This window comes from Pseudorasbora parva, chromosome 16 (genome assembly GCF_024679245.1).
Source record: "Pseudorasbora parva isolate DD20220531a chromosome 16, ASM2467924v1, whole genome shotgun sequence".
Lineage (NCBI taxonomy): Eukaryota > Metazoa > Chordata > Actinopteri > Cypriniformes > Gobionidae > Pseudorasbora > Pseudorasbora parva.
In genome coordinates this window covers 33,957,207-33,981,158 of record NC_090187.1, presented here as the reverse complement: position 1 = coordinate 33,981,158, position 23,952 = coordinate 33,957,207, and the positions used below count along the sequence as shown (strand labels likewise).

General features: G+C 37.4%; 1 protein-coding gene across 1 annotated transcript; it reads right to left on the bottom strand.

Moving 5' to 3' along the window:
• Window positions 1-427: 427 nt before the first annotated feature.
• cpne2 (copine II) lies at window positions 428-22,288 on the bottom strand. Its single transcript, XM_067420419.1, has 16 exons — window positions 22,246-22,288; window positions 19,750-19,952; window positions 18,682-18,861; window positions 18,455-18,529; window positions 18,297-18,368; window positions 18,125-18,208; window positions 17,890-17,979; window positions 16,364-16,462; window positions 15,327-15,410; window positions 14,828-14,887; window positions 10,944-11,077; window positions 10,792-10,846; window positions 9,665-9,716; window positions 9,409-9,542; window positions 1,559-1,795; window positions 428-977 (listed from the first exon to the last, which is right to left on the bottom strand). The coding sequence occupies exons 1-16, from the start codon at window positions 22,268-22,270 to the stop codon at window positions 870-872; spliced, it is 1,692 nt and encodes a 563-aa protein (XP_067276520.1). The 5' UTR covers window positions 22,271-22,288; the 3' UTR covers window positions 428-869.
• Between the last annotated feature and the right edge of the window lie 1,664 nt (window positions 22,289-23,952).

Here is a 23,952-nt window from a genome sequence, read left to right as displayed (position 1 = left end):
TAAACCATCAGCATATCATGGATTACGTTTATGATGTCTTTACTACCTTTCTGGACCTTGAAAGTGGTAGTTGCGTAGGTTGTCAATGGAGGGATAGAAAGCTCTTATTTTAAAAAAAATATCTTCATTTGAGTTCCGGAGATCAACAGAAGTCTTGTGGGTTTGGAACAACACGAGGGTTTGTAATTAATGACAGAATTTTTATTTTTGGCTGAACTAACCTTTTAAGTAAATGTGGTCAATTTAGATTTAGAATTGCTCAAAGTGGTCAATGCAAAGTGTTCTAAAAGAACGGCAGTGCTAGATCACTTAGAAATAGTGTTACTTAAAAGGTGTTGTTGTGACTCACTAGCATTTTCACAACTGAAGCTCTAATCCCATCTAAAGTCTCAGTTCCCGAATCAAAGCAATTGTGCATCATGTGATGTGTGCCCCAGTCATTATTTTCTCAAATGAAATTTATTGACCTGAGTGGAACATAAACAACTGATAAAACTGTACAAAATCAACAACAGCACCTTGACCATGGCACCATACGCTTATCACTTAGTACAAATCACTACATAAAGGTACTCTTTAGCTTTCACTTTTCTTTAAACACAGAAAACGGTAGTATAAAGTTACATTCAGCCAAACACTGTTACATATTTTGTAGACACACAAATGGCGGATGCATTTCAATTGATAATTCATCTTACATACATATATATATATATTTATTTATATATAAACCAATAAATAAAAACATTTACTAAAAACACTTATGTACAGAAAAAACATGCACTTTGTCCATTGAATTGGTCAAGGGGGGTTTGTAAACAGTTAGCAGGTTTTGGCAACATGCAGTGTGAACTTCAGGCCTCCAGCTCTTATTCAGGCATTGTGTTGCTAGGCGACAGGTTCCTCTGTTTGAAATACTGTGTGACCTGTTGCGGCAGCTCTGCCAATACGGATTTGGCTAAAGTTTCCTTCGGAGCCTGCGAGAACAACAAACACACGCAACGACATCACTGAAGATGCATATTTAAGCACACGCTGGCAGTCGACACTTGTTAGATTGTTAAATCCACTTCCTTGTAATGAAAATGAAGAAATGGCAGACACGTTCGGTTGTGCGGCGGTGAATGTTGGCACCGTTTCCTTCCATATTCTCTCTAAGCTAAATGAATTTTAATTTCCTCTGAATGGAGCCCAAATGAGGCAGTGCTGCCCGTTCCCTCCTGCTGTTGAGGAAATCACATGGCCCACAGACCACCTACTCGCACTCCTACGTAAGATTCTGTTTACATACGCAATCCAGGATTGGATTCACTTCAGAACAACAAGAAACTATCCAGAGGTCTGTGGCAACCGAAATATTGATTATATGCGTAAGCTAAAGCCTCTGGGTCAATTCATCTGCATAATATTGAGAGTTTATTGCTGCTGCTCGATAAAGAGATTGACCCGGCATTGAAATAACAATTTTTAAAGCAATGTATGCGTCATGTACCCGGTGACAATACCCTTATATAACTGAACTAGTGTAGAATCAAGCGAGAGAAGAAATCACACTCACGTTGCGAAAGTCCCTGAATGGGACAAACTGCACGATGTCTCGGACCGCCTCCTCTCCTGTGTAGGATCGCAGCGCACTGCTGTCTCCATCCAGAAACTCCATGGCGGTGAAGTCGGCATTGCCCACCCCGATTATAATGATGGACATGGGAAGCTTGGCGGCTTGCACTATAGCGTGGCGCGTTTCGTCCATGTCGCTGATCACTCCGTCGGTAATAATCAGTAGTGTGAAGTATTGCTGCAAAAGAAGAAAGGGACACTATAAAAGGAGCCTGTGGAAGGTCACATGCTCACACGTCTCTCCATTACAGTGCTGAAAGCTACAGTGCATTACAGCTTTTTGTTGAAATCTGATGGCTCAGACAGGCTTTCATTGACACCAATGTCATTTCCTCTCTCAGGACCCATAAAAGGCACTAAAGACGTCGTTACAAAGCCCATCTCACTACAGTGGCTCTACAATCATTTTATGAAGCGACGAGAATAGTTTGTGTGCTATTTTATGGGTCTTGAGAGGGTCTTGGGTCCATCAGATTTCAACAAAAATATCTTCATTTGTGTTCGAAGATGAACGGCGGTCTTACGGGTGTCGAATGGCATGAGGGTAAGTAATTAATGACAATTTTCCTTTTTGGGTGAACTAACCCTTTAAATAACACATGCGCCACATTTTTTGCATTTCCTGGAATCATCTCGTTAAATTAGACCGTTCGAAAGCAGAGGTTCAGATACTATAAATGCAATTAAATTTTACATTATCTGAGAAATTTGTTGGGTTTGCCAATGCAGAACCCGGCACCACAATGCTAGGGTGCTGTGGGTGCTTGCTAGAGGGAGTATTTAGGTAGTTGCTATGCTGTTCTAGGTGGTTGCTATGGCATCGCTAAGGTGTGCTGGGTGGTATGCATTTGCTAGGGCTTTTTGTGGATTACCATACCCAAAGTCCCAAGTTAAAAAGAGCCTTCTCTATGATTTTTTAAGCCCTAGATATGGGATTCACAATGCTAGTGCTCTGGTTGGTTGCTAAGGGGATTGAGGTAGTTTCTAGAGTGTGGCTACGCAGTGGCTAAAGCATTTGGGGTAGTTGCTAGGGTGTTCTAGATGATTGCTAGGTCATTGCTGAGGTGTTCTGGGTGGTTGGTAAGGTATTTTGGGTAGTTGCAAGGTCTATGCTGTTGCTAGGGTGTTTTATGGGTTTACTTACCCACGTCCCAAGTAAAATAAAAAAAAGTGCCATTTCTATGATTTTCTCTGCCCTAGACATGGAGTCCATGCTTACTATGTTAAATGCTTAAATGTTTGAAGGTTTTTTATCATTTGCCCGGTGAAAATTGTGTATATATAATCACCTAGAAAAGCCCAAACTCAATGATTTGATGTTATGGAAAAACCTGTAACCCTTAATTATGAACAACAGTATTTAGCAAGAGCTGCTAATGACAGATAATTCAGCTAGCCCCAAATCCGACAGTTTACTCGAGATACAAAGACAGAGTGAAGGAAAATAAGATGTGTTGATGTGCTGAAAATCACCGCCCTCCCCCCACACAAAACAGACGGAGCTGGTGTAGATGTGTGAGGGATTTACGCTGTCATTTTCCCTTCCTCCTGCTCTCCGCAGCAGCTCTTCTCTGACAGTAACACTTAGCATAGAGCGCTGCCCGTCTCTCAAGCCATAATTCATAGGCACAGTACTTCCTACAGGAGCCTAGCCCTACAACACAGAAGAAAGATGGATCTCCCACAGCAAAAGTTACACACAGGAACTGGGGCTTCAGAGGCTGATCTAAAAGCTAATTGGCCTTAAATTTAGCTGGTGATGTGACCCAAATAGGCATATCGCACAAGAAATTGTTCTTTATTTTCTCACTGTGGTGCGCCGAGATGGAAATCAAGTATTTACCACAGTAGCCTACACTTGTGGACAACTAATCTTTGAGTCAAGTGCCTCCAAACAGCAATGCATAATGAAACGGCATGCTAAAGTGTTCCCTCGCTTTCTCTAAAAAAAAAATTTGAATCACTTATGCAGACTATGGCATAATAGTAGTGCTTACTAAGGCATGTACCTAAAGCACACTACCATTATGGTGGAGATTTTTGCACAGACAAGAACCACTCATGTATTCTTAAAAAGAGTTATTTGGATTATGCAAGAGATCACTGAAAAAGGCAACATGAACAGTGGACATGCTTCTGAAACAGAAGTAGAAGAAATCCAAGACCGTGCCCTCTTCCCTTAGGTCTATTATGACCAAATGAGCAGTACATTCATGCGTAACAAAACAAGGAACGAGACCGTGCCCCCTGCCCTAACTGCCATACTGCATTGCTGAGACACTGTGGGCAACACTTCCTGTAGGCACTATGTTAACCGTCCTAAATATACTCACTCATAAGAAGCCACACAAGCTGTCTTTTCTCTTACCGCCCAAATAACCAACATATAACAAACTAAAACTCCCAAGATAATACAGGAAACATGTTGGCACACAATCCTAATTCGTTTGGATTCCCTAACCTTTACAAAGACACTGTTTGGACAGGCTTAAACACAGTTAGTATCTGCTAGCTGCTGGGCTTCTTGCGGTCCCTGCCCAGCGTCACCAGCAGTGGACTGTGTATGACAGCGACCTCTTCCTCCCTGCTGTGGCCTCTGAAGTCTGGGCTTTTGATGTGTTAACAGGCAGGCTCATTAACGCGGAGCAGAGACACATATACTGCTTAATTGAATATTTACAGACACATAAAATTGATTGATTGCCTCATCAAGGGTTCTACCACAAAATTTACACACCCACTTATGAAACCACATTTCTTGATCTGAAAGTGTCTTCAGCTATAAATGACTGCATAATGTCCCTGTGACTTTTTGGCCATTTAGTTGTAGTGGAAACAAATAATGACAATGGCACACTCAAGGAGTTCACGAACCCCCTTCTGCTTTAAGAGACGCTGCAAGCCCACAGCACTATCTTCCTTCTACTGCATTAACACTCTATTCTTCTCTATCTCACTACCCATTTTTATCTTTTAGAGGTGACAGGGTGCAATTAGGGATAAAAAGCGCTCTAGGCTCTCCTGAAGGAGGTTAAATAATAACTAACTATTAAGTTTTCCTTCCAGGCCAAGCGTTTGGTTAAGAAGTGTGAGTTTAGCGCTGTGCTTGGCTCAAGATCCGCCAGCAGAGGAAATGCCTGCACTCATCCAGTTTATAGTTTTGATTGACATTATGTTTTTATTGAGCACCATAAGAGATTGTGCTATGTAAATTGCATATTTCATTGGCTTTCATTGTTTTATTTCTATTTATTTTAACCTTGTAAGCAGTTGAGTTGTTTTAGAGGCGCAGTCATTTGTAATTCATTACACAACATTTTGGTTGAATCCCAAGAAAACATGTCCAGGTCTTATTTTGCCCCAAATTCAAATTAGAAAAATAATTGTTTTGCTGAAAAACAATGAAGGATTTTGTTTAGGAACTCTCCAGAAGCATTTTGACTTTTTTGTAAATATTACTTATTAACTTGTTGAATGAATGTTAAAATGATTATATTCTCATAGCTGCAAAATGATACAATATTATAGTTTATGCCAATTACATGTTTTTTTTAATAAAATAATGTATTGTTTAATATATAATTTATGCATGTATATATACACTATATTGCCAAAAGTTTTGGGACGCCTGTCCTTACATGCACATTTATTTAATGGCATCCCATTTTTTAATTCGTAGGGTTTAATATGGAGTTGGCTCACCCTTTGCAGCTATAACAGCTTCATCTCTTCTGGGAAGGCTTTCCACAAGTGGAAATGTTTGACTATTCTTCTAGAAGCGCATTTGTGAGGTCAGGCACTGATGTTGGACGAGAAGTCTTGGCTCACAGTCTCTGCTCTACTTCATGTCAAAGGTGTTCTATCAGGTTGTGGTCAGGTCTCCGGTGGTGTGCAAGCCAGTCAAGTTTCTGCACACCAAACTCACTCATCCATGTCTTTATTGACCTTGTTTTGTGCACTGGTGTGCAGTTATGTTGGAACAGGAAGGGGCCATCCCCAAACATTTCCCACAAAGTTGGGAGCATGAAATTGTCCAAAAATATATTGGTATGCTGAAGCATTAAGAGTTCTTTTCACTGGAACTAAGAGGCCAAGCCCAATAGCCATAACCCCCCATAACCAAACATTTGGCGCAATACAGTCAGGCAATCGGACCATCGGATTGCCAGACAGAGAAACGTGATTCGTCACTCCACAGCACACGTCTCCACTGCTCTAGAGTCAAGTGGCGGCGGGCTTTACACCACTGCATCTGACGCTTTGCATTGCACTTGGTGATGTAAGGCTTGGATGCAGCTTCTCGGCCATGGAAACAAATTCCATGAAGTTCTCTAAGCTTCTTGAGCTAATCAATGTCCTAATCAATTTTGCTACTGAAGCACATCTGTGTGTCATGCCAGTCATCTGTATTATGACTGCACTGACATTCTTTGTAGCTTTGCTCTCTTGCAACAACCGAAAAGCATTGCTCCGCTCCCTTTTCCTCTGTAGCTGGCCTTGCTGCTGGCCTCTACACAGAACAGACCTGAGGGTGCTGCCTCATTAGTCATTAAAACCCATGAACAACAGGGGGAAAAGAGAGAACATTTGTTCGGTGAATCAACTTCTATAAATAGCTCTAATTGAAAAGAGATTTTAATGGTTGTTTTCCACAGGGCTGATAATAAGAGCAGGAGAAATTGTGTGCACTGTGCTGTTCAAAGCCCCTCAACAGACTTTGAACTAACAACCGAAGGCACATTTTGTGAGTGTTTTATGGAGCAATTAGGCTCTGCTGAGCCAGGATCAGTCCTGTTGCCTATTACGACAGCAAATAACCACACAGGCACAGTCACACCCATCCCACACACAACACACCGGCAAGACTGGATAACTGACTGCTTTTCATCTGCATATACACAACCTCTCTATACATACAAATGCACAAAAATGGGATTTCCATGACACTTAAAGATGGCTCCATGGTTCAACTTCCTACTGGAAACTAGTAAACAAGACTTTTTATATATAAACTACTGTTCAAAAGTTTGGGTTGGTAAGATTTTTTTGTTTAAAAGAAATCTCTTATGCTGACCAATTCTGATTGATTGAAAATATATTGAAACATTAATATTGTGAATTATTAACTAAAATAACTATTTTCACATACAATATACACTCACCTAAAGGATTATTAGGAACACCATACTAATACTTTGTTTGACCCCCTTTCGCCTTCAGAATTGCCTTAATTCTACGTGGCATGGATACCACAAGGTGCTAAAAGCATTTTTTTTTAAATGTTGGCCCATATTGATAGGATAAGCATCTTGCAGTTGATAGAGATTTGTGGGATACACATCCAGGGCATAAAGCTCCCATTCCACCACATCCCAAAGATGCTCTATTGGGTTGAGATCTGGTGACTGTGGGAGCCATTTTAGTACAGTGAACTAATTGTCATGTTCAAGAAACCAATTTGAAATGATTCGAGCTTTGTGATATGGTGCATTATCCTGCTGGAAGTAGCCATCAGAGGATGGGTACATGGTGGTCATAAAAGGATGGACATGGTCAGAAACAATGCTCAGGTAGGCCGTGGCATTTAAACAATGCCCAATTGGCACTAAGGGTCCTAAAGTGTGGCAAGAAAACATCCCCACACCATTACACCACCACCACCAGCAACAGCCTGCACAGTGGTAACAAGGCATGATGGATCCATGTTCTCATTCAGTTTACACCAAATTCTGACTCTACCATCTGAATGTCTCATCAGAAATCGAGACTCATCAGACCAGGCAACATTTTTCCAGTCTTCAACTGTCCAATTTTGGTGAGCTTGTGCAAATTGTAGCCTCTTTTTCCTATTTGTAGTGGAGATGAGTGGTACCCGATGGGGTCTTCAGCTGTTGTAGCCCATCCGACTTAAGGTGTGCGTGTTGTGGCTTCACAAATGCTTTTCTGCACCTTGGGTATGAGTGGTTATTTCAGTCAAAGTTGCTTTTCTATCAGCTTGAATCAGTCGGCCCATTCTCCTTTGACCTCTAGCATCAACAAGGCATTTTCGCCCACAGGACTGCCCCATACTGGATGTTTTTCCCTTTTCACACCATTCTTTGTAAACCCTAAAAATGGTTGTGCGTGAAAATCCCAGTAACTGAGCAGATTGTGAAATACTCAAACCGGCCCGTCTGGCACCAACAACCATGCCATGCTCAAAATTGCTCAAATCACCTTTCTTTCCCATTCTGACATTCAGTTTGGAGTTCAGGAGATTGTCTTGACCAGGACCACACCCCATGTGATTGGTTGATTAGATAATTGCATTAATGAGAAATTGAACAGGTGTTCCTAATAATCCTTTAGGTGAGTGTATAATAATATACAACATAATAATTCAATATTCATATATTTATTTTAATATATTTTAAAATATAATTTATTCATGTGATGGCAAAGCTGAATTTTCCGCATAATTCCTCTTGTCTTCAGTGTCAGATGATCCTTAAGAAATCATTCTAATATGCTGATCTGGTGCACAAGAAACATTTATTGTTATTATCAATGTTAATAACAGTTGGGCTGCTTAATATCTTTATGTTTTTTTTTTTTTTGATAAATAGAAAGTTTAAAAGAACAGCTCGTATTTTAAATATTACCAATCCAAACTTTTGTTTTGAAATGTGAGATTTGAGTACTAATGTGGAAAGGTGAGTGTAACACTCACTGCCCCCTTTATTTCATTGTATGGAAAAAACAGCAGTACATTCAGCTTAACTTCGCCTTTTGTACTCCAAACACAAGAAAGTCATAAAATACTGAGACGACATGAGGGGGAGTAAATGATGACAGAATTTTCATTTGTGTAAGTACTTCTCCTTGAGTACTGTGAAGCACTCAGTTTAATGTTAAAAGGGTCTGTGCTGCAGACAAAGATTTTTTTTAAGTATGAGTATTTTAAAACACTTAAAAGAAAAAAAATTCTATCTACAGTTGATTAGGTTAGCAATTAATTCAAAATTGCTAGCTTAGAATCAGCTAGAGCCAAGAGACACTTGCAGAGCCACAGTCGAGTGAAGCAAATTTTGCACACGCTAACAGGATGTTAACAGAGTGAGCAACACTTCACAAGTGGAAAGCTGCGGGAACACCCTGCCAGATGAAACACAGACACATTGTGCTAGTGTAAAAGAGCGTGAGCCCTAGTCTGCTCGCTTGTGCCTCCCTCAAATGTTGCACATATCGGAGAAACCGAGGAGTTTCACAGTTTCCACTCAATGTCTGAGGGGGAACACAGAGTAGTACTGTTCTTCTCGAAGTGGAGAGATTTATGTAAAGTGGGTTTGGATCCACTCATTTTCCCCCATAGTCTTACAGACCAAACTAAAAAAAGTAATGGGCTTTAATAAAACTAATGATGCTTTGTTGTCCGGCACTGTTCTGACATGCAAACACATCAAGGAGGATAAGCCTTTTATTCATTTAATGAGTGGCCACTAACTGTTAAACTGCATAACAGTAACAGGAGGCAAAATGCATGGGAAAGTCATTTGCTTTTGCATTTAAAACATTTAGCAGATGCTCTCATCCAGAGGGATTTCGAAAGTGCTTCAGCTTCACGGGTGAGACTGCCATAGCCAACAGATGGTGAGAGTTATCTGATAAATCCATCATTTTATCAGTGTACAAGTTATCATACAATCCACACAAGCTCCACACAATACTTCCAAAATGTTAAAAATTAACCAATGAATGGTTTCTAGCAACTAGACTTCCTTCTTTCCCTCCCTTCAGAAAAACCATGCTTACTGCGGCAGTTTCCTGCTGGAGGGCCTGGGTAGCGAAGCGGGCCACGTGGTTAATGATGGGGGAGAAGTTGGTGGGTCCATAGAAGCGGATGTGAGGCAGGCAGTTGGAATAAGCTTCAACGATCCCCTCCACGCCTGCATCCACATAAAACACCATCATATATGCTGCTATTGTAACTCTACACATCAACTTTATCCCGTCTCTACAGACGTGAACAATTTAAGTTATTTGAGAATACAATGTTTGTGAGCCTCACCTGAGCAGAAAGGGTTTGTGGGATTAAAGTTGATTGCAAATTCATGGGATACCTGGAATACAAAGAGAAAAATAAAAAGAGTAGCTATTAATAAAATATAAAAAAACAACCAGAAAAGACAACTAAAACAGATCTAGTACATTTTTAATATAGATTTATGATGTACACAGATCATGCATAACATTAGGATGAAGTGAATAACACTGATTATCTCTTCATCACGGCACCTGTTAGTAGGAGGGTTATATTAGGCAGCATGTGAACATTTTGTCCTCAAAGTTGATGTGTTAGAAGCAGGAAAAATGGGCAAGGTCTAGTGGAGGTCTACAGTGACCCAACTCCATGCCTCGACGGGTCAGGGCTGTTTTGGCAGCAAAAGGGGGACCAACACAATACTAGGAATGTTATGTCTGATTATTTTGAAGTTTGCAGTCACTAAGATTTTTTTGTCAGTCTCTAATACTAACTTACTTCAATACTTCAGTCTTCAGTGTTCCATGATCCTTCAGAAGATGCTGATTTGATGCTCAAAAACATTTCTTACTATTAGATCAATAGTTTCTTATTCAAACCATTTTTAGCACAAACATGCCTCCGTTTTATGTAAATTAGGCTTATTACAGGGTTGTACAATTTCTATTGACCATGACAGCAGTTATTCATCAAATAATGATGGAGAAGAATGTTATTACTGGACATATACAACAAGTGGCAACGATAAGTGCACTTTTGGCATCATTTGCATAATTCCTTTCAGTGAATCGGGTGCTAAAACAAACGCAACGTGTGCATATAAACGGCGCTATCGGCGGGTGCAATTCAATCCTTGTGAAATCCCCCCCTCAGACTTCCTTGTATTCACTTCAGCGCCATGGCAACGCAGATGGGATGACACTTGCATAATCACTGGGATATGTGAGTATTATTCACTTTCTTTATCTGCCTCTTCTGTCTTGCACTTCAAATTCTTGTTTCCATTTCACACTTCCGAAAGCATTAGCAGGCTTTCGCATTCAATTCCAGTTGATTATTTAAAAGGGCAACTAGTATGAGATGCATAAAAATAAACATGCAAAAATAAATTGACATTGACACAAATGCACGCACAGTTACGGACACTTTCTCACCTTCCAGTCTGGTGGGAGTTGAGCCCCAAATCCAAGTGCAGGAAACATTTTATCCCTGTGGACATAAAGTGTAAATAAGAAGAAATGACACTGCTTTTGTGGCCATATGTAGACCTTTAAAGAGTGTTTTTATTAAAAGCACTGTAACATACGTGTCATAGTCTTGGATGATCTGGCCTACAGCCCAGATGGCAGACAGATATTCGTTGCTGCCCATTGGGTTGATATAATGCAGAGACGATGGCTCCCTGGGGTTTCCATTGGATGCTGTGAAGTCGATGCCAACCTGGAGAAACGTACATGCACAATGTATTACGATAATGTGTGCCGATTGGCCTGGTCTATAAAAAAAGACAAGCAGCTGTTAGTACGATGCATTTCATAAGCTTTTCCCTCAGTTAGAGGGGCATCAAAGCTCATAGCTAAAGGCAATGTTGTTATCACCCAGGGAGGTTGAACAGTCAGATCTGCTCAAGCTGAGATCTGATAGCTCTGTCCTATTGCAGTCATGAACTAGAAGACATGTTCTCTGACTATATGTTTGCAAGACACATTTACCAGTGCAGAGAGACCAGTGTCTAACCTTCACACTTGCTAGAGCACACCTAACCACTGGATGATCACTCCCCCCGTGGCTGAAAGCAAATTAATGAAGGAAAGGAAAGGGAAGAGGGTTGAAATGATAAGGCGAAGGGAATAGGAGGTGACAGAATGAGGGTGCCCTTTATTGTAGTTGTCCTCACATTGCCTGTCATGGCCTCCGGGTGACTGAGCTGTGAAGTTTAACACATGAGTATAAACTAAAGTGATGTCTACTATATTTCCTCTGGTGTGGCTGTTACAACTGTTAAATTCATATTTTCTATTTCTTTGCGAGATCATCTTTCTTGCAATAGATACATTTGGAGTCGTGTAATACACCCTTTAAAGTATATTAAAGAGATTTAAAAAATCATTTACTCACCCCCTTTCCAAAAAAAAAACAAAAAAAAAAGAATGATTCTCTCATGGAACACAAATAGAGATATTTTGCTTTCCCTTCCACTATGGCACCATATAAATTTACAGAATTTTCTTTTTCTGTTTCTTTAGGAAGCACAGCTTAAAATGAGAAATAACTTGGCAGGGTAGCCAAAGACACTGGGGGGGATAAGTCCCCCACAATAATTAGAAATTGGCAAATTGTTTTCTTTTGTAGAGGGAAAAACTGCGGTTTGCTCTACAGTGACGTCATACCTGCACCACTCTATAACTATACCCCAATATTACCTCCTCCCCTCACGAAAAAAAATAACTCTTTGGTTTTCTTCTTTTGGTTTTTGTCTTGGCTCCCAGAACATTCTTTTTTAAGGTTTGTTTTTGGTTCGTCAGGAACGTTTTCTTAACGGATATAGAACATTATTTTAGTTATATTCGTTTTTGGCTTGTGGAACATTATTCTAATGTGAATTTAAAATTCCTCTACCATTATTCTAACATTCCCATAGTTTTATTCTAACTCTATGACATATTTTAATACTGTTTATGCCATACATTTGACTTATGTCATAGAACGTTATTCTATTGTTATTCTAACATTCCGATAACATTATTCTATCGTTTCCAAAACAGCATTCTAACATTATGTTAATGTTCCTCTAATGTTATTCTAAGGTCCCCTTAATGTTATTCTATCGTTTCCAGAACAGTACTCTTACATTATTTTAATGTTCCTCTAATGTTATTCTAGCATTCCCAGAACAGTATTCTAACGTTATTTTAACATTTATCTAGCGTTATCAGATCGTCATTCTAAAATTTCCAGAACATTTTCCTAACCTCTCTATACTTTGATATACTTACCTGCTGTATGCCAGTAATCATCCAATTTATACTATAATCTACTGGGTCACGTGGTAAGGATATCGACATATGGACGCAGTATTATATAAACCATATCTTATTTTTATTTACTTAATTGATAAAAAATTATCTGAGCACATCAACCATATGGAAGATTAAATCACATTAAATTTGAACATTAATATGATTTACTATATTTCACGGGATACCCAGATTTGATATTTCTTCAGTACCAAATAACAATGAAATTTACACAATGTATGGTTTTTAAAATATGGAAATTTGTAATGTCACAGACATTAAGAAATCAAATGAATAAACAATTACTTGACTTAAAGTAGGATATCAGTACATTTATTTCTTACCACTGACTTGTACAGTTTAGCTGGACATGATTATTTTGGTCCGTAAAAAAAACTTAGAGTAACATCAAAGTTCTCGGTGTTCTCAAAATTACTGTATATATTTTTTAATTATGCGAGTTCGCAGCTTTCCACAGAAGACAGGAGAAAGTGCGTGCAGATTAGAGGCACAACAGTCTATGAAGATAGAAACAAACCTACAAATTTGACACATTGAGATTTTATTACTGTTTATGTCATAATCGACTTTTATGCCATGTGTTGTTGGTATATTGATTTGTAGGATGTTATTCTAACATTATTTTAATGTTCCTCTAACATTATTCTAATGTTATTTCAATATTCCCTAACGTTACGCTAATGTTCCCAGAACGTTATTCTAACAATCCCAAAACGTCATTCTAACGTCATGTAAATTTCTACTTCAAAACGAATACAAAATAACCTGCAGACTTTCCCCAATTATCCTCTCGAAAATTTTGCAATGTTCTGTCCTACGGTGAGTGAAAAAAAAGCCTCAGTATAAAGAGAAAACATCTCTTTGGAATGCTGCATTCAAGAGTCGGTTTGCCCACTGCTGAACCCTGAACTTGACTTTATAAAGATGCTGAAACTGCACAACAACTGATAACTGAGATCACAGCTGCAGAAAAGCGCTGGAACAAATTTGTGACAGATAAAGTTTGAATGTCTTCACAGTCAAATACTGTCCATATTTAAAGCTTTAAAATAAAAGTAACATTTTGCCATCATTTAACTTAATTCTGCTTCTTTGGTGCTAGTCGTGATATCTGATTCATGTACGAATCATTCTTTTGAGACAGATTTTTTTTTTAATTGAATCAGTTGATTCAGTTCACAAAACCTGAATGATTCTGAATGATTCATTCATGAATCAAACTGATCTGGTTCTCACATTCAACTCAATGACTAGCAGGGTTGAGGGTTTAGTGAGCTAGCAAAACTATCTTATAGTTTCAGAAGATAGCCATATGGACCATTTTTATGATGATTTGGCTTCCTTTCTAAAGCTCAAAATGACCAGTCCTTGTTTTATGTAATTGTATGGAAAACATGAAAGACATTCAAAAAGATATTCAATTTCGTGTAACATGAGAGTGAAGAAAATGTTTTTTAAATCTTTTTTTGAATGTACTAATCCTTTAACAGCTAAATAAATGTTTTTTAAATAATCATTTATACAGAAACTGCAATATGGCGAAATCTGTACGGTAAGGCCTGTTACGGTAAATCCAAACAAAATATTGAAATCACTCTCCTTTGTTCAGAGGCTCACATGGCTTATCTCCCTCTCTCTTCCTCTTTTTTTTTACATCCCCCTGTCTCTCTCTGTCTTTAGTTTCAAATGAGAGACATGAACCTCTACACTGCAGCGAACTGTAACTATAGCAACCTGTGAATTTCACTCACTTTCTGTATCATTTCTTACCAATCACACTGGTGAAGGCAATTGACTCACATAAAGGAACCATATATAGAGCCTGTTCACCTGGACAGTGTATGAAAAGTAAGCAGGCTTTTAGTGTATCAGCTTCAACAAATTTGATTTTAACCATCATTTTCTCAAAAATCAGTGATGTAAACCATCAAATGGATCCACCATTCAAGTCTGACTCTTTACAACCTTCTTGATTGCATTCTGCCATTGTGGTTTTCAGCAGAATTTTTGGTCAGTGACAGGATATTTTTTTCAAAATCATCTGCATACAAATGATGTTTTTGCATTTTGCATGCGCAAACCCCCCTCCCCTCAAATCTCTGACGAAAAAAAAATAGACAATCAATTCCAGAGGTGACGTTATCATACTCACAGTAAACATGAGCTGACAGCCACCCAGAATGTAGTCCAGGAAGGAGTAGTTTCTCGTAATCTAACAAAGGAACAATAAAGCAGCACATATTATATTCACATAAATACAACACATAACCACCCTTTGTCATTCCCTTTAGCTAATGGTTTTAAAATGGTTAAGTTCAAATATAGATTTAATGAGAACAACTGAGCCATATTCTGTTTCAATGCCTGAATCCATCAGTAGAGGTGATTAAACGGTGACGGAGCAGGAGTGACATGTGTTTTGTGCTGATATTAATACATGTTATTTAAAGGGGATTTAACACTATTAAACTAATTTGTCCCTACAGCAAAGCCACAGTTAAAGGCATTTTATTTGTAATATAAATGTAATTAATTAAGCCAGAACATGGAAGGCGCTTTAATGTGCGAGCAGAATGTATTTAATACAGCTTTTTTCGTTGCCTCTGCTTAGTGAATGTGTTCATTTTCTTTTCCATTTTTTGTTTCCTTACCTTGCATGACTTTACAATTATGATCCCAGAGTTTTTGTAGCTCTTTTTCTTCTGTTTTTTGGGATTAATACATTCAAACTCAACCTGTGGAATAGAGAGCAGTGTTAATGTCCATTTTAAAACATTTCTATTTTTTGTGAATCAACTTATTCCACAAAAATATGGAATCCTATCACGGTACCACGCTTGAATTCACTGAGCTCCTGAGAGTGACCCATTCTTTCACAAATGTTTGCAGAAGTCTCTGCATGCCTAGTGCTTGATTTTATTCACCCATAGCACCTGTGGAAGTGATTGAAACACCTGAATTCAATAATTTGAAAGGTTGTCCCTGTCCCAATACTTTTGGCCATATAGTGTATATAGGTTTATTTATTTGAATCCATAGTAGTGTTATTTTAAGTAAATTTGAGACATAAAATCAAGATATGTTTGTATAGAGGCTAGCTACCATACAGCAACATTATCTATTCTGAAAAGATAATACAAGTATTAGCATCATCTGTGAATTCTAGTGTGAGCATTCATGTGAAAAGTGAACACCAAGGGGTAACAATCACTGGGGGCACTCGATTGCTTTACAACATGGCACAAAATACATCATATCTCTTTGCTAAGGCAGTGCAACAGAATGTTAGCACCTGAAAACAGTGAAAGGATGTTAATTAGTACACTAACTCTTTCTCCAGGAGAGCATTTACGCATGTTCTGCCTAAGTGTGACTGGCAACACACAATGCTTGTTCTGGTAAACAAGGCAGCGGTAAAATAAGAGCGATTTGCATCTCAAAAGAGCCAGTTACTCTCTCTGTTTCTCCCTCCCACCTCTTTTCTCCTTCTCTCTCTGTCTCTCTCTCCCTCTCTCACTCACTAATTCTCAGCTTCATTATGCCAGATAATGAGGCATAGCTAGTACTCACATAGTATTCTGGCGCAAGAGTGGCAGGCATTAATGTGAGCCAAGCTTTACTTCATGCATTTAGTTCCTACATTCTGGAAATTATGAATCTCTACAGTGTTAATTGAAGGCAAGCCCACCTCCACTGCGTTCTGTGCTTCGCTCATCTTGTTAACGGTGGTCTGAAACTCGCCAATGAAGTCATGGCCTCCATCGTTGTCGTAATCGTAGCACAGCACCTGTGACATCACACATTTGAGTTGTGACAAGTATGAACATGTTAAAGGGAATGGAGGCTATTTAACTGTTTTATAGTATTAATTTTGGGTCATCAAGGTCATTATTTTAATAAACCGAGCAAAAAACTTGACAGCAAGCAATCATGTTTTTTGTTGTATGAAAAAAGAGCAACTTTGACATTTTTTTGACAGCAAAATTACAATTTTTAGTGTAACAAATTATGTTCTACACTAAAAAAGAGTACAAAATTGTAACTTTTAAGGTACAACTGGCCCGCCATTTTAAGGGTAAGTAAAAAAATTTTTTTCATGATAATTTTTGTTTATGCCTTCTTCTAATTTGAACAGATTATATGTTTTGTTAACACTGTAACCACAAACTCACATAAAAAGCCAAGAGACAAATTGCCCAACTAAAGGAAATACTGATCTCCATAATGGTGACCAAACATTTGCTATAAAACATCAACATCTAAACCTCTGTTGCTTCTCAATAAGAGCTTCTACAGATGTCTTTCAAGGTTGGAGCCCAACTCTGCAGGGCAACGACTCACTAATAATTTGTTACATTTATATTGTGCTTTTTCTGGATCCTCAAAGCTCTTTACATTTATAAAGGGAGAATCTCCTCACTAGGACCAAACTTGCCTGACCCTGCTCTAAGTAAATGAAAACAATGGTATATTTGTACCCTAAGAACCACTTGTGTACCTTTAAAGGAACAACATTTTGTTCCCCAAGAAGCAAAATTGTACCTCCACTTTACCTTTTTTCTGAGAGTTTAAAGCTATGATATGATTGGATGTAATACGTTTTTGATAGTCTCTTTTGCTAATTGAGGCTGTATTTATTTGATCCAAAGTAGAGTGAAACAGTAATATTGTGAATTATTTTTGTAACTTAAAATAAATAAAACTGTTTTCTGTTTAATATATCATAATACTTTTTTCATGTGATGGCAAAACTGAATTTCCATCATCATTACTCCAATCTTCAGTGTAACATGATCCTTCAGAAATCATTGTAATATTCTGATTTGATGCTCAATTCGTATTATTATTAATGTTTAAAAGTTGTGCTGCTTGATATTTTTGTATATATCATATTATTTGTAGCATTATAGATGTCTTTACTGTCACGTTTTGTAATGCGAAGTAATGTATATATTAAAAAAATATATATTTTATTATATCATACTTTTGTGTAACTGCGTGATAAAAACAAGCAGCTTTTTTCCCCTACAATAATAATCTAATTAATTTGAAAAGCTAAAACTAATGATTTAGAAGTTGCATTTCCACAGAAAAAGGGAACGTGATATTTTTTTAATATATTAAATGACCTAGACTCAATTCTACAGGGACACTTCACACAAAAGACTATAAGACTAGATAGCATAATATGCACTTAATATTTAGACCACACACCTTGATGTTTCTGTCCACATCTCCATTACAAAGTGAGATTAGAGGCACTGTGAAAGGCTTCCATACAGGATCCAAAGTGTTCTTAATTACCTGAAGTCACACACACAAATGGCTATTATTCATTTTTCCTGGCTTTTAACACAGTCTGAAACACAAGCTTAACATCTGATAAAACTGTAGAACAAAACTGTATATAAATGAGAGCATCAGCAACATAGTCTATTTAGCATCTTACCTCTGTTCTGTGAACCATCATCCATTTTCCATCATCCCCTTGTTTGTGGAATTCTAAATAGGGGTCTGATTTACCGAAAAAGTCCTGAAAAACAGTCACAAACAAAACCATCATTATCATCTTCTAACGCTGAGTGCTTTTTAAAGTGCTTGAATGGTTATCAAAAACTCACCTTTTTATCTAGCTTCCTCCCACACATGGTTAGAGTGATTATTCTGTTGTCTGATAACTCCTGGGCTGTTATCTATACCAAAAGGAGCATATCATGATGCTCTGGAACAAACTCTATCAATGCATATGTCTGTTATGGTGTGTTATGTGGTGTCTTACTGTGATGGCCCCCTTCCCTGCTGGCTTGCCATTAGCCAGAATCAGTGGTCGATGTAGCTTCTTATTTGACACAATCTAAAACAGAACAGATGGCCCGATAAATGCACAAGTAGAGGCGATACAGAGAGCTAATTTATTATAAATAAGATCATAAAAGCTTAAGATTATCTAGTGATTATACAGCAGATTGATCTGGAAGCAGGTAAAATATGAAAGTGCTACTGTACCACTCCCAAAGTGCAGGTGAACTCGCCCAGAAAGTCGTGTTCATAAAGCTGGGAGCTGCACTTGTCCTCATCAAACATGGCAAACTTGAGTTTCTGGACCTCCTCAAAGTGGTAATCCACTTGGAATTTCACACCAAATACTGGATTCAGGTTGTTCACGGCCGTCTCCGTTCGAGCCAGCTGAAATTGCATACAAATAGAGGACATGTTATTAACAGAATTTGCACCCACTTATGGTTCAACTTTATGCACTCGTTGTGTTTTTCAGTGGTGTAATGCAAATGTGTGGATCTCCGCAAATAAGTCACCACGAAATCAAAATGTACTACTATTATTTTTTTACAGATTTACCTGTGCACATTATTTTTATTTTATTCATGTGCACTTGTAATCTTTCAATAAAAACTATATTTGTACATATATTTGTACAGTATATAATATATTACTAAATATTACAGAAATAAGAATTAAATTATTTTGCATTATGGATGATCACTACTATACTGGTGTTCAGATCATGAGAACATGGGCAGCATTTTTGTTTATTATTCATCTGTATGTAAATCTAATAATTTATTATTAGCGTTCTAAATTCCTGAACACATCATGTTCTAAAATGCGTTTACCATGCATTTTTATACTACAACACATTCTTTTGTTTGTCCTCTGGTGTTTCCATGGTTACAGTGTACCATGGAAGAGTGATTTCATGATCTGGCTTGCCCTACCGACCGGCAGCACTGGCCTGTGATGACTGGACCACCGAGGGCACGGTCCCGTAGAGACTGTACAAGCACACGTGTGCTCGCACTGCAGCCTATTTTCCTGTTTTTATTAGATTTTCCTGCCTACATGCCAGCTATTTCAGCTTCTTTGCTTCCAACTTGTGCTTTTTGTCCCCAAAAACCTTCTAACACTCCCAATTGCATCTTCTTTCATATTCGCATGTCAATTTTGTCTCTCCATTCTATATCTAACCATCACCAGATTTTGTTAACGATTAACCACAATAACTCCACTAATCTGTGAAGCTAAGGTGGAAAATGAACACTTTTCATCACTCCTTACCTCCACCCAGTTGCCATCCACATCATGGAAAAGAACACAGAAAGGGTCAGACTTGGATGCCACGTCACGGTCCAGCAGGTTGGAGCCGCAGACGGAAAGCTCTACCTTTGTGATGCAGTGCTGGGGCGCAATGGCAGGACCCGCGTCGGGGCCCGAGCCCAGAGTATAGGCCATGGAGATGGGAGTACCTCCTCTCCCACACCCTGGGGGCAACAAAACACTATTTCATTTCTCAGTATAACTTCTTTTAGCCTAGAAATCTAGACGCACCCTAGCGGCAGCAAATCTAATTTGCAGCGAGTGTCTAGATGTGGGTCTGGCTTGTCAAGCTAAACTTGTTTCTTACTCTTCTGCAAATGATTATTCATTCAGTAAAAATATTATCTTATTTAAACAGAACTTTTTTGTGAATATTTTAAAATAAATAAAATGGAAATTATATGAAATAATATGACAAAACTAACAGGAAATTTTAAGTATTACAATATTATTTTAATTTAATTATTTTATTAAATTAAATACTTTAAATACTATTAAGATAATATGTCTACGACACTCAAATAAGCAAATTTGACACAAAGCATGGTTTTTATAATAAGTCAGGTCAATTTTTTCAAAACAAATTTCCTCTAAAATTATTATGTTATGCTATTATAACATAATTTTAATTAATCATTATTTTAATTAATTTGAATTTAAATGCAAAATAAAATCTTTTTTGACTAGGGGTCTCAGACTTTTGGTACTTACTGTACGTCTAGTTTAAAAAGCAATCTTTTTAAAAAGCAATATCCCAGCAATATTACCCTAAAAGCTTATACTGTATCAAATTTGATATGCAAATGTGGTTGCACTTTACTTTACAGTACATGTCCTTACAGTGTACTTGCCTAAGAAAGTTCTGGGTAATATAAGGTGACTACAGGGGTTAGTTAAGGTTAGGTTTAGGGGTAAGTTCAGGGTTAGCAGGGTTTTCTTATTATTACCCAGTTATTGAAATGACTATAGCGTGTACATGGGGAACTGGACTGTAAAATAAAGTCTTACTGCAAATTTCTGCAGCTTCTATTACCAACATAATCAGAACTTTGCTGTAAACCCTGTTGAGTAGAATGTACTACATACATCTGTTGTCTGATTGATCATTCCTAATCTTTAGCAAGGACTTTTATTATTATTCTAAAAGCATCCACCTTCAGGTTGTTCAAACGATTTATTTTTTACTGTAAGAAATTGTAAATTGTTAGTAATAGTTCAAAATGAACACTGGACTGAAGCAACATAGGTTTAACTTTAATATCCATCATTTTTAGAAAAAAGTATGTTGAAATGTTTAACTATCATCTTACTGAAACTTATATAAGATATAGTGACAACTGATATTTATATATGCATTTTATGTAAGTTTTCTGCTATAATGTTATCTATAAAGATTTCATTGATTTAAAGCTATCAGAACTTCATCACACTTTATAGCCACATGAATATCAGCAACGGCATAACTTAATATTTTTGGGATATATTTAAGGATATTTGGAAATATTTATTTATATGTTTTTTGGGCCTCTGAATAAAATTGGTGTTTTGTTTCCTCCTCAAGTATGAGCTCATTATTCTCCTACAATATAAGCCATAAAATGTATCAAATAAAATACTCAACATAAAACATATTTTTTTACTATTATTTCAAGGTTTAAAGGTTTTTGAATAAGAAAAAATACACTTATCATTAGGACACTAATCATTTGAAACGGTAAAAACACATTTTATAGAAAAATGGAACCTTGTAAAGAAATGAATTAAACAGCATTATTGGTTATGCTGCATGTCTGAGACAAGGATGCCTAGGTTCATGGTCCCCTGACAATCAACTCCTCAAATAAACACTAAACATGAAAACGCTTTACGATTTCAACGCACATTAATGCACACAGACACTCGCGCACACAGAACACGAGCGTCACACCAGGACATGAGGAATACAGCGAGGGCTCTTGTTGCTTAGATACTGATGTACCACTGTCTCTTTCTGTGTTAATGTCACAAACCACAATTAGGCTGTGACCACCATTGACAAAGCATGAGTGAAATTGACTTTGCAATCATGTTACACGGAAAGAATCACAATACATCATTTGTAGGACTACGATTTACTATAGTTCTTGTTCAACCAAGTTAGTCCTGTGCATAATTCGAAACACAAAAAGTAAATGTCATCTTTTAAAATTTCTTCAAAAAAAGAAAAACATGAGTTCCAGTGAGGCACTGTACAATGGAAATGGGGCTAAACCATATTATTACAATACTCACCTTTTCAGACCTTAAAATGCTAAAATGAAAAAGTGAGGATTTAAAAAGCTTTACCTTTCAACGTTTCATTGTAAGTACCTCACCGTAACCTCAAAGAAAACTATGGGGAAAATCCATTCTGGACAAACTAAATTATAAACAACTGAAACATTTCTTGAAAAGCAGGGAAATGAGATGAAAACTCACCTGAGTTTCCATCCCAAAATGGCATCTTTGAGTTTGTAAGGGTTGTTCGGATTCTAAATGAACTCTGTATTCAAACAATCCTTATATAGTGCAGTGGAGTAGGTAATCATTTCCAGAATAATGACATGTTCCACATGACCATGATGTCATGGAAAAAGGGATACACAGCCTCAACTAAATCTCATTCAAGAAAGTGCACAACCGGATAAGACATGCAGTTCGTACAACATCAGAAACACTCCACAAATGAGTAACCCACCTTTTAACCTTGCATCCTATTATCTCTGTTAAAGACCAATGTCCATAAAATCCTTCAGTGTCTTATCGTGACATGAGCCTGCCGATTTGAGGTCAATATGCCAAAACATTTCCGAGATGATTTAACCTCTAGTGATCATCAACTCAACACTTCATCACTTATCTCCAAGGTGCAGTGCCGGATAATACACAGCTAGACATTAACAAGTGGAAAACAAGTGTATAGTATACTGTTCTGATTATATTAACCATTTCAATGATTATATTGCTCATACTGAAGTCATAATGAATAATGCAGACTCTAGACATAAAAATATATATAATTTAATTGTTGGATCATGAACAACATATAAACTGCATGAGAGCAATAGATAATCTATCTATTCAGCAAGGTGCTGGAAACACTCCTCGGGATGGATTTTGGTCCATATTTACATGATAGCATCACAGTTGCTGCAGATGTGTCAGCTGCTTATCCATGATAACCCAAGGGGGATCTATTGGGTTGAGGTCAGGGGTCCGTTCTTCGTTCGTCGCTAACTCAGTTAGCTGGATTTGAATATTGATGATTTAGCATGATCTCAGATTGTTTGGTTCCTGCAATGCTCATCCTGGACTTGTTGTCATAGCAACAAGTCCATAAGCTTAAACCTGCTCGGGAGAAGCTTATTTCATGTAAACAGGATTAGATTGCATTTTGAGATAATACTTAAAATAATATTATAATGTTGTGTAAAAGGTGTATAATACTACACCTTTGTGTAAAAGGTGTATAATACTATAGACAGCCACTTTATTGAGAGATTTATTTGTGATGGAATAATTTTATAATTTTATTGGAAGTTTACACACATGTTGTACAGTTATCCTCCGCAGCGCAGGAGATGCAGATAACTTGATCTTGACCCTTAAGAAACTTTATCTAATGCTGTCACGTAACAAATCTGCTTCAAATTTTTTTTTCAAATTGAATCAAATTATTTGCTAATTACAACATTTAAATAAAAATATAAAGGGTTTATATTACAAATACTATAAAATCGTGAATATAAATAATTTGGAATCATGTTAAAAAAACAAAAAAAAACATTTATCATTTATCTATTTTAACTTTTATGTCGTTTCGATCACTTGGCTGTTTTCTTATAAAGGTCCAGAAATGTTAGTTTTTTCTTTTTTTAATGCCAGGTGGCTTTTTTAATTATATGATGCCATTACGTTGCTGTCTTGCCGCCAGCCAATCGCTGCATTGCTGATCGTGGTTTCGAGTGCTGATGCATCTGCCCTCTTCACTGAACACAGGAACGTGCAGTAATCTTAGATAACTTAATCCAGATATTTAAATCCAATCCACAAATTTGTTAGAAGAACCAAATTAGCCAGAGATCAGTTATCACGATTAAAAGATCTGGGATCTGTCAAATCATCTCAGATGTATTAAGCGAGGTA

Bases quoted from the DNA above. Each gene is read 5' to 3' on its own strand.
- cpne2 (XM_067420419.1), bottom strand. From the start codon at position 22,270: ATGCCATTTTGGGATGGAAACTCAG. The intron at 17,980-18,124 runs GTAAGATGCTAA...GTGTGACTTCAG, and splicing joins TGATGGTTCACAGAACAGAG to GTAATTAAGAACACTTTGGA. The intron at 10,847-10,943 runs GTATGTTACAGT...TTATGTCCACAG, and splicing joins ATCATCCAAGACTATGACAC to GGATAAAATGTTTCCTGCAC.